The sequence below is a fragment of the Megalobrama amblycephala genome, linkage group LG3 (genome assembly GCF_018812025.1).
Source record: "Megalobrama amblycephala isolate DHTTF-2021 linkage group LG3, ASM1881202v1, whole genome shotgun sequence".
Classification (NCBI taxonomy): domain Eukaryota; kingdom Metazoa; phylum Chordata; class Actinopteri; order Cypriniformes; family Xenocyprididae; genus Megalobrama; species Megalobrama amblycephala.
The window spans coordinates 36,545,326-36,556,929 of NC_063046.1; the positions used below are offsets into that span (position 1 = coordinate 36,545,326).

Below are 11,604 nucleotides of genomic sequence, written 5' to 3' on the forward strand. Positions count from 1 at the left end.
TACACATTTTTACTCCATTGCAGTGTGCTGTTAAAAATGGCCGTGAAGACATTGTGAAATCACTTATAGAGGCTGGAGCTTCACCTGCAAGGAACTATGGGGTGAATCCAGAGCTTGATAAAAAAGTGGAGAGAATGATTTGTCAACTATCTTCACAGGGTGAAGTGTCTGACAAAGTACGTCTATGTTTCTCTTTTTCTTGTGCTGTACGAACGAAAAACCAGACAGAAGTTTACAGAGTCTTTAAGGAACATTTCTTTCAAGAGGATCCTTTTGATAATTTGATTTATTTTGAGCTCTACTTTGGTGTCATTGGTCTTGGTGCAGAGCAGTACCGTCAGAGCGCCGTCAAGTGGTTAAAGGATACAAACAGTGCAGACAGATACATTGAGGGACTCATCAGGCGCTTCCCAAGAATCCCTCAGGACCGCTGGCCGATTGCACTGAACTGCTTAAATGCTGCTTTGTATGTCAGTGAACGCATCTCTTCTCAGGTATTCAGTGAACTTCCAATTCTAACAAATGGACTTCAGCGCTTTGGTAATGCAGAAGAAGAAATAGTAAATAATATGATACTCTTAAGACTCAATGTCATGATGTTGAAGACCTCTGATCAGAAACTGAATAGGAACCATTCTCACTATGAGAAGTTATGCAAAAGTATATTGCCTTTCACATGTCCAGATTATTCAAGTCAAATTAGACTTTGGACATATGGACTGTTTGCCAATATAAATGACTTTGCTCCTGAACTGGTTGCATTGTGTGGATTGTCTCCCATTCCAGAGATGATACTTATCAAAGCAGAGACAGAGATGGATGAAGTCATGAAAAAAAGCTGCAAAAGTTGGATGAATCACTGAGACATCCAGCGGGTTCAAGTGCAGTGGATCGTTTATGTGAAGAGACAGCTGCTCTATCAACAAGCAGGAAAAAGAAGAAAAAGAAGAAGAAGAAGAAAATACAGCAGGAGGTGGGATCACGAGAAGGTGAGCTGCAAGATGAAGAGGAACCATATCCAGACACTGCAGTGAAATCCATTGAGGAATCAAACTCAAGTGTTCAGCCGTTCACACCGCCTCTTGTGAACTCAAGAAGGTGGCATCAAACCAGCCTTCGTTAGCTAGCTTCGATCAGTTTATGTTCATATATTGGTGGAATATTAGAAGTAGTGGCCACTACTGTACTTCTATTACTATTTTGTAGTTTTAGCTCAATAATGGCAATGTTTACTATGCTTTTACCATAGTTACTGTTATTCTACTGTGCTAATCTGTAACTAAAGCACAAGCATTTATTTATGTTTAGTCCTTGTTATTTATGCTGTTAATTCATTTTATTTAATATGCAAAAATTCTAATTCAGCATTTCTTTTTCTATCTTGCAGTTACTTCAGATCCCACACTACTCCTTCATATAACATTAGATTTCTACCACACATCAACCCAACGGCTCTTTTAAGAGCCATCTCTTGGATAAGCTCTCTCTCTCTCTGACACACTCACTCACTCACTCACTCACTCACTCACTCACTCACTCACTCACTCACTCACTCACTCACTCACTCTCTCACTCACTCACTCTCTCTCTCTTACTCACTCACTCTCTCTCTCAATCACACACACACGCACACACACACTCTCACACACACACATACACCGTGACTCTTTCCCCGTCCATCCCTCTTCTCTTCCTCCCTCCATCCTTCTTCTCTTCCTCCCTCCCTCCATCCATCCCTCTTCTCTTCCTTCGTCTCTCTGCCTTTAGACTTTTCTTTGATTATTTCTCTTTCTTTCTCTTCTTCAATATGGCATCTTGTCAACTCAGGTTTTGACCAATTATGTCAGGAAGCTGCAATTATTACAAGGGAACTTGAACTCAAAGCTGCCAGTGCTGCACTTGAAGCAGCTACCAAGGAGGCTGAAGAAATTCTACAAAGATGAATACATTTCATTTAAATTTTTTGTTTTGTTTTCATTTAATTACTTATTAATTCAAATTAATTTGCTGTATTTTTATCTGTTAATACATTTAAAAGACCTAGCTTACGATCATTCATGTTGAAGCATTTTGTTTCAACATGAATTTACAAAAGAAAAAATAAGTCCTTTTTTTCTAGCTGAAAAAGAAGACCAAACAAGCCTGTAGCACTCGTCTCAGACCAGTCTCGTTTGTAGAGAGGGATGAGTTTGGGCATCTTGTGCCAAAACGGAGAAGGCCAAAACTTACCAAGGCAAACATTTCCAAAGGTACGTTTGTTATTTTGCACAATGTATTCTTGCAGCTTATACATGTTTCTCCTCTCATAATGAGTAGCATCATAATTTGTCTGTTCTGTATGTTTCTATTAATCTTAATCTGTTTTTTTTTAGCTACAACGATTAACAGTCCAGCTATGTCATCATCTTTGGAGTCTGGGCAAGTAGACACTGATCATGGTAAGTAATGACATCAACACTTTTCAAAATAACTAGTCATGCAGAGTTATTAGTGACTTTTTCTTGTTTCATTGTTCTTAGGTGAAATTCCGTCACAGCCTTCTCACACTGTTTGGCCAGCAGTTGAAGATATAGGTGTGTATGTTTGTATTGTTTAAAGAGTTCTCAGTATAATCACTGCTTTGTAATGATCAGTCTAACCAACTGCCATGAACACTATAATTACTTTAGTTTTTTTCTAATTCAGAAACTCTTCATCAAGAGGTAGAGGATCTGTTGGCTGATACTGGAGACATTCAGTGCTCAAATCCGACTTCCTCAAACACATGGTCAGTTCGCATGGCCCAGGCTAAAGAGAAGTGGGCAGCTTTGAGGCCAGAGATGGTGGAATCTTTATTAACAGCTGAGTACACAGAGATCAGACCGTGCCAGCACTGCCAACTGAAGCGATCTGTTATCCGCTGTAAAGACTGTGTTCCTAAACAGCTATACTGTGCAGACTGCGATATTTTGGCCCATGAAAGGAAACTGCACAACCGAGAGACAGATGTTGAAGGATTCTTTCAGGCCATATCCCCGTCTACTTTGGTGAAGGTGGATATTGACGGCCAATTCCATTTTGAGGAAAAAGGCATGTAATTCAGTTGTTTTAGAATTTATAATACCTTCATGTTAATCTATCATGTGAATTCCATGTAATCATAATAATAACGCAGCTATGGTATTTTTGGTAAAGGTTGAATTTTCTAGCCTTACTTTTTTTTTTTTTCTTTTTTTTCCAGATTGCCTTTTGCCTCTAGAGACACCTGATCAAATTTGCAGCTGTGCCACTGATACCATTGTGGTGTCAGGAGGTAAAAAGGCTATTCTCATTGGAATTGATGGTGAGTTCAGTGTATTTATAAAAAAAATATAGATATTTTATTGATTTTGTTTTTATACCAGATACTATTTTGTTATTGTGGCAAGGGGGGCGTGGTTTAGCGAACCCTGCAGCGGGGGAGAGCGTCAGGAGAGGCGCGGTATGTGAGTGGGTTAAGTGCAAATAACAAACACCTGTCTCTTGTTGCAGTAATTGGCGTGGAGAGAGTATAAAACGCCAGGAGAAACAGGAGCGAGTGAGAGAGAGAAGGACTGCTGGCTGCCACACTCCAGGATTCCTGTGTTTATTTTAGTTGGAGTGATTTTCTTGATTTATGACCGTTTTGTGCCTGTCTGCACACTTTTGTTTTTGTGTTGAAAATAAAGAGCAGTCAGCAGACGAAAGCCGACCCTGTTGTCTTCCCTCCTACAAACTCGAACATTGTTACAGTTATTATTTCAATAGGTCGCTACAATGTCAGCTTGCCAACCTTCACATGCTCGACATGCCATATGAGCAGAACGACCAGCATCCCACAACTGATCAAGTCTGGTTACTGGCCTGCCACAGCAAGCTGTGAAACGCTGTACAAAATTGATGTGTTTGTGTCATATGACCACATGAAATTGACTGCTCCTGGACTTTCTAGACAGTCCTTCATCAGTTTATTGGAACAGCGGACGGAGTTCTTTGGCCGAGTATTAATTGAATGAACTACTGAATCATTTCCTTTTTTCATCTTTTCATGTTTGGGAGTGAGCTATTTCTTACAAGGTTTATGTTTTTTTTGTGTGTGTTATTTTACAGGATGGAAAGATCTGCACAGATGCTTTTCAAAGAAGTTTTTTCGAATGGAGATCCTGCCAGTTTGAAATTGATCAGCTCTGTGGACTGAAAGTGTTTGACTGTCCAGCCTGTTCTCCATTTATGCTTGCTGTGTCAGTCGATGGTAACAGGAAATTGTATCGCTTCAAAAGAGGGTAGGAGAAATTCTATAACACTGTGAAAAGCATTAAAATAATATTTAATGCCAATTAGCTTTTCATTAAGTAATTATGTAATTATATTCAAGGGCTGAAGATCATGGTCTGTTCAAGGGTGTCTTTGTCTGTGAGGATGAAGATGTTTCCAAGTTCGTGGACTACATTAGTAAGAAGACAAAGCACGTAGGTTTTATTGTTTTGTCAGTGCTTTCAAAAATTTTATTTCCTGAACAAAAAATAGCAATGGACATATTCATGTAAACACAATAGCAAAATTAAGTCCAATGCATTGAATTGTCATATCTTTCTATCTCGCATGGCTTGCAGGAATGCAAAAATTCAACGTGTGGTCATGTGAAATGTCTGTCTGTTGGCATTTTTTCATCCCACATATTTCCTTAGACATTTACCCACAAACATCATTTAATACAATGTTGTTGGATCATCACATTTCTTTCTCCTCTTGATAGTCTGCTGGAAAAGGTGTCTGTGGATCGAATCAGTGGACTGCAGCACGGGAGTCCATCCCAAAGAAAATCAACAAGCTGGATGAGGAGGGGATGGAGGTGGCTGTCTGTCGGCATGGTGTGCTGCTGAGAAGTCTGAACATGATGAGGGGGGAAATATTTGCATATCCTTTGTTTCTCCAAAAGGAGCTGACTCCAAGGAATGTTCAGTTCATGTGCACTGACGTAATATGCAAGTACTGGCCATACCTGCAGAGAGTTGTTAATGATTGTCCAGAGCTTTCTCCTCTCCTGCACATGAAGCCATTCCTGTCAGTGATGCATGCAAAGGCCCACTCGTGGAAATGTGAGGTAAACTGTTTTCCAGAGCATGAGGGTACCAATTTGTGACTTGTGTATTTATGATCAGTAATTGTTAAATTGTGTGTATATTCTAAAAGATGTGGTTGTTTTATTTGTTAAATATTTGATCTCCATGCACAAGATTAAGTGGGGTGGCCGAAACCAAGAAGGAGAAGGCACCACCTTGGGTGAAGAGGTGGAACAAGTAAACAGCTTCTTGTCGAGAACTGCTATATGCAGTAAATACATGACCAAAGGAGGTAAGTGCATAACTACAAACATATACAATGCAAAGTTACCAAATGGGACTCAAAAAATCCATTAATTTTTAAATGGGATTAGTATTAAACTTTTACCTGACACTTGATCATCCCTAGAGGTGTTAATGCAAGTCCATTTTCATATCAGTCTTCTAAACAAACCAAAATGGAAAAAATAGTATGCAACATTAATGGGAGCAATCGATTATTTATATTATTTTACATTGTTTAGCTAGGACAGACATGATTACTATCCAGGCCATGGCATGGAATCAACGCAAAATTGACAACCTTGCAAATGTGCTGTCACGAAGATTAATAAAGGTATGTTTCTAAATTGCTTTTCTCTTTTACAGGTGACAGCTGTAGTCTTTTAGTGTTTAATTTTGCTGTAGTATTTGCTGTGGTTCAGTAAGCAAGTGGCAACTATAAAGTCAAAACTGTGAATTCCAAGACCAACTTTATGTATTAATAATAAAAAAAAAAATGTATATCCTGTTTTTCCATTTGAAAAGGGTCAATAATCATGTATGCATCTGTCATTAGTTTTTATCTTTTAACAAATGCACTTTATGGTATTGTTCATTAGACAAAAGCACAAATTCAGGAGGAGTCCCTAAACCTTGATGCACTAAAGACAGAGTTTGCAGTAACAGATGACACGCTTAAAGACTGGACCAGTGAAATCCAGCAGTGGGCTGATACAGGTAGGCATATTTTAGATTATTTTAGCACTGTACCTATTGTTTTAACCCTTTCAGTAACAGAAGTTTGACTGTAGTGTTGTGTATGACTTTTGTTTCTACTTTTTTTTTTAAATTTAAGCCTCATCCTTATACCTCGGATGTAATCATAATGTACATGTTTATTTCTATTGTAAAAGCATATCTTATCAATAATTTAGCAACAAGTAAGGAGAATGCAAGCAGTCAACAGGGACTCCAGAAGACAATTGAGACTCTTTATGTGAGCATCAGGCAGAGGAAGCGAGATCTTTACCGTCAAACAGGTTAGATCATTTTAAACATTAAATAATTTTAAAGCTTTTAAAGGCCAATTCACACCACTCAGACAAACACCAACAAATGCATCAAGTCTGTTGGTGTTTGTTGGGATTTGTTTTCTCCTGTCTCAACATGTTCAGTCAGCGTTTGTTGTTGTCTGTTGGGGCAGTTATTTTCATAAATCTCTAAATCTAATGGCCAGCTTGATTGTTGGTGTTTGTTGGCATTAATCTGTGTGGTGTGAGTTGGCCTTAAAGCGGACATATTATCCCCCTTTTTACAAGCTGTAATAAAAGAATGTGTCTGTGAAGTTTCAATTCAAAATATCCCAGGCAGGGCTGGGCGATATATCGCATGTGATTGTCACGCGCATTTCGTCAGTAAAGCCGGTTCCCTGATTACCGCTAAATCGCCATCACCTGCTTTCAAATAGAGCGGCATTTAATAGACAGAACCGTACATCACTGACAAGCCACGCAATATCACGTTCAATATCGCAGATGAATCGCCTTCGATAATGAACGCGATATTGCGTAGCTTGTCAGTCAACTACGGTTCTGTCTATTAAATGCCGCTCCATTTGAAAGCAGGTGATGGCGATTTAGCTGTAGGGCATCGCTCGACAGAACTTACCAATGACTTTATCAATGAACAACATGATTGAACAAAGCTTCATTTGGTCCAAAAGATCCATTTCCTGACAGGAAACACCTCGCCTTAACAGAAGTGATGACGTGACTTCTTTTAACAAAGGACTCTGTCTAAAGGACTTCTTAGCTCATCAGCAATAAACTAATCAGAACCCATCACGTGGATCTGATCACATTAAATCTATTGATTCTCTCACAAAACCCTCTTGTATTATCGGACGGAACAGGAAAACACCCATCAACGGATTTAAAGACGAATCTGTCCTATCAATACCTCCCTTGTGTGAGCAATCCATCCTGACCCGGTCACTCGTGACTCCGGTCAAAGTTTAAACTAGGCTTAAGGACTCAATCTTGAATCTCAAAAGGGACAATTGTCGATTACTTAAAGTATTAACTATATCCAAAATAACATTTGCTATGATGTGATTACTAACATGTTGGAGTCAATGCAGTATATGTTTGTATTCCCGTATGCCTCTTCTTTCTCTGGTAATCATTGTTTTAATTAGGTCAGTCTAATAATATGTGTGTAAGAAGTGTGTCATGTTTGAGTTCTAAATGCAGAATTTATAATTCTGTGTAATTCTGTGTGAATGAAACATTGAAATTCAGTATCAGGAAAATATTAAGAAACTTTATAAAGTTGTTAATAAAACAGGAGAATGTTCTGCAGATATCACGCGGTGTGATCAATAGACAATAGACGAGGCGTGTCTAATCTCCGTAGCAACGTCTCATTGGAGGATCGCTCCCTTAAAACTATGCTGTCCGAACAAGCTGGAAGTCAAAAATCAGAAGTCAGGAAATCAGTCAGAAGTCGGTCAGAAATCGCTCGAAATCGGTCAGAAGCCGGACTGAAGCACAGTCGTTGAAGCCCGGTGGCCGAAGCACCGCTACTTTGACCACGGCGGAAAAGTCGCATGGGTCATTGATAACTGATTGACCGGGGCTGATTTTCCATCCAACACCCGACTTCAACCACGAGCTGCGCCGCTGATCATTCAACAGCCGTCACATCCAGACTCCGCAACCCTCTGTGAAATATCTGACCAAAGTCTCCCAAGAAGAGAGCCGCTCAAGCCAGACGCTCGGAACAGTTGCACCAGCCAGCAACATCCTTCAAAGCTTCCGCGCAACCCACAGGGCTTTCCCGAGAAGACGTCACCTGAAAGACAGCCAATCCAGAACGGGATTCCGCCGTACACGAGTCACGGAACAACCCGATTACCTCAGCTGTCACCGCAAACGCAGGTACAAGCAAACTTCTCTCTCTCTTGCTGGAAACTGGTGAAACTCCTTTAAACCTAAAGAATCAAGCCAAAGCTCTGCTTTTGTGATTTTCCTCAGGTTATGAGTTAAGTTAGCACTGAACTTGGGACTTTTCATAACTCATCAACTCCGCGTGTGTGTGTGTGTGTGTGTGTTTAGCCTTAGTTTCCTGTAATCATTAGAAGTAGTCAATAAATCTTGTTTTGATTTTCACATATACGAGTTTCTTGTGCTGTGTGTCAAATTACTGCCTTAAACGTAAAAGATCAAGTTACCTCTTGCTTATAATATAATAATTACAATTATAACAATAATCATAATAAAATATTGTTACTGTTGGCCGCAGAATAATATTTTATCCAGAATTGGTAAAATACTCTAACCTCAATTTTCGCTGGACAAATAATTGATGAAGTGTTAAATATTAATTCTGAATCATTTACAGTGAATCATTTACAGTTGATTCAATTCTTATTCCCTGTAACAATTAAATTGAGCTAATAAATAGGCTAAGTCCTTACATAGCGGTAATCAGGGAACCGGCTTTACTGACGAAATGCGAATGACAATCGCATGCGATATATCGCCCAGCCCTAATCCCAGGGATTATTTATTATAGTATGTTTTATTTGGGTGTGAGCAAAAACATGGTGTTTTCATGTGTCTCTTTAAATACAAATGATCAGCTGCTTTCACTCCCTTTTCAAGAGTGTGTAACCTTTATAGCTTGTGCTAGTTTGGATTCTCCAGCAACAACAACTGGAGTCTGAAGAATCTCATGCAGTGAATAAAATTCCCAAAAAAGGATTAATACCAACTGTTTGTGATCCAAATTCATATTCAGAACATGCAAGTACCACATTATATATTGTGAATGTTTGTGTGGGTTTTTACACCTACTGTATGGCTAATGTGGCTAAACTTTTTGTCTCTATTCACAGAGATCAGAGCTATGTCATTAATTTGTTTTTAAGTACTAAAAGTGTGCTTCAGAATTATAGACAGTGAGTGTTTTCAGGTTAAAAATAACAAGCTCTGGTCTCTGTGAATACAGTAAGAGACAGTGGTAACTTTAGCCACATTAGCACATTCAGAAAGGCGATTGCGAAAACACGTTATAAGGTGCAGTACTTTCATGTTCTGGATATGAAAAGTTGAATCACAAATAGGGCTGAATGATTAATTGCATTTGTGATAATATCACAATATGATAAAATACGATTTTTTTAAATGCAAAGGCTGCGATTACACTCTGGTCACGTGACATGCGAGAGAGTAAAGCAGTGTTCAGAGTAAGCATCAACTTGGCATGTTACGCATATAGGCCTGGCCTACAGGAACAGTTTATGTTTAACCTAATATTGTGTTGGTCATACTAGGGGTGGGAGAAAAAAAACAATGCATCGCGATTCTCTCTCCCAACGATTCTGGATCGATTCTGAGCTTAGTTTTTAACCACAGATATTCATTATTACAGCCATCAACAGATTAGATATAATGTATGAATAGCTGAAACATTATATCACTATCTGCTCTAGAGAGGGTATAAACATGGCGGACTGTGTGCGGCTCCCTTAGGGATCTATTCTAATAGGGCAGAGATCATTGCCAGTGAATGGGGCTTTTCCCTTCAATGATGTCACAGTAGGGAGAAAACTGGGACAGTGCGTTTTCAGACACTGCTTCTGATTTATGGGGATCATTAAAAAAAAATAGATTTTTATGATTGTAGGGTGGTTGGTTATACACACAGGGGACACAATGTTCAAAAAGTGAATTTTACATAATAGGCCCTCTTAACAATTTCTACACTCTGTTGTGGTGTTTTATAAAAGTGAGAACCTTAGATAGGCACTAAGCTGAAGAACTTTGGGAAAGGAAATAAATGTCATGTTCTTTAACAAATATGTACAGTATTTTGCATTTTAATTAATTTAAGAAAGAGTCTTAAATTGCACATATTATGGCATTGCATTTGTCTTTTCAGATGGAAACAAAAGAAGACACAAACTCCGTAGAAAAATTTTGGAGGAAAAGGCCAAATTTAGTGCAGCTGTGGATGAGTACAACAGGGAAGCACCTGAAAAGCTGCAGTCAGCCGACTCAATTCTGGCATGTGAGAGCTATGCATGGCCATGGGTACTGGATGAGCGTGGTATGTTATGTTACTCATTTAGATGTGTGTACTGTATTTACAGTATGTAGCAGCTTATCTGCTTACAGTGGATGTTGTGTATACCTATTGTGCAGCAGGACATCTTGCATGCTTTAGGTTTAGGGTTAGGGTTAGGGTTATTAAATAAGTTTGTAGTATATTGATAGGATATGATGAATATAAAATAGTTGTCATTAATGAAATGTATAATACATTCATAAAAATTGTAGCTTTGAGTAATTGTTTCTGTTTATACATGCAAACGTCAGAAATTTTTTTTTTTAATTTATATTCATTTTTTAATTAAATATTTAAACACCTTTTGTACAAAGTATATTGATACACTATTCATGTCATTTATTTTTGGAAATATCTTCACAGATAATCTTGTCACCAAAAAAAGGGCCTTTGACCAACTGATGCTGCTAAAGCGCCTTACCGAAGAGGAGTGCATTGTCCTGAATGAAATCAGGAATCACTGGAAAAGCCTCAAAAGGGATCTATCTCTTCTAAATGACCTTTCATGTCATGTTGCTGTTGATATAACAAAGAAGAGTAAGTACTACATCTCTGTTAATTTTGTTAAAAAACAATATTAACATCAATATGTCCATAATATCTTGCACTTTAACTGAATCTCTGTTAATAATCCATAATCGCTTTCTTCAACTTGGTGAATAAGTTAATTGATGCTGTAATTGCAGAAAATTAAAGCAGAATAGAACCTCCTTAAAATGACTATAAATGATTATAACTCCTTAAAATGATTTATAATTTTGTGTTTTTGTGTTACTTACAGAACAGGACTCTGACCTTTCCAAAAGTGGAATTCTGGGACTTCACGCTTTACTACAGAAAAAACTATGCTACCTAAAAAGTCACATATCCTCGGTTCGGAAGCTGTATGGTAGTGTCCTAGACAATTGTGAGGTGTGTGAGGAACTGCAAGATGATGATTACCTTGACATGGATGAGGATTATATCCAGTATGGTTCAGAGGATGAGGAGGAGGATGAAGACGAAGTTTCATTTGAAATTTAAAAACCTTGTAAATCATTACTGTGAAAAAACTGAGCAACATACACTAATTTATGATACTCATTTAATTTCCATTAAATCTTAACTGTCTATATTACTTGATAAAACACTGACAAGGTGTTGTGCAAATGTG

At 38.3% G+C, this 11,604-nt stretch overlaps 2 protein-coding genes across 2 annotated transcripts; both read left to right on the plus strand.

Annotated features, from left to right (window-relative positions):
* The first annotated feature begins 2,125 nt into the window (after positions 1-2,125).
* LOC125264152 lies at positions 2,126-4,653 on the plus strand. Its single transcript, XM_048183371.1, has 8 exons — positions 2,126-2,249; positions 2,373-2,438; positions 2,520-2,573; positions 2,686-3,069; positions 3,221-3,322; positions 3,766-3,998; positions 4,108-4,280; positions 4,373-4,653. The coding sequence occupies exons 2-8, from the start codon at positions 2,396-2,398 to the stop codon at positions 4,542-4,544; spliced, it is 1,161 nt and encodes a 386-aa protein (XP_048039328.1). The 5' UTR covers positions 2,126-2,249; positions 2,373-2,395; the 3' UTR covers positions 4,545-4,653.
* On the plus strand, positions 4,613-11,596 carry LOC125264043. The gene is made up of 9 exons (XM_048183287.1): positions 4,613-4,648; positions 4,754-5,101; positions 5,235-5,352; positions 5,585-5,676; positions 5,942-6,059; positions 6,257-6,361; positions 10,266-10,433; positions 10,815-10,988; positions 11,233-11,596. The coding sequence occupies exons 1-9, from the start codon at positions 4,613-4,615 to the stop codon at positions 11,472-11,474; spliced, it is 1,401 nt and encodes a 466-aa protein (XP_048039244.1). The 3' UTR covers positions 11,475-11,596.
* Positions 11,597-11,604: the final 8 nt, after the last annotated feature.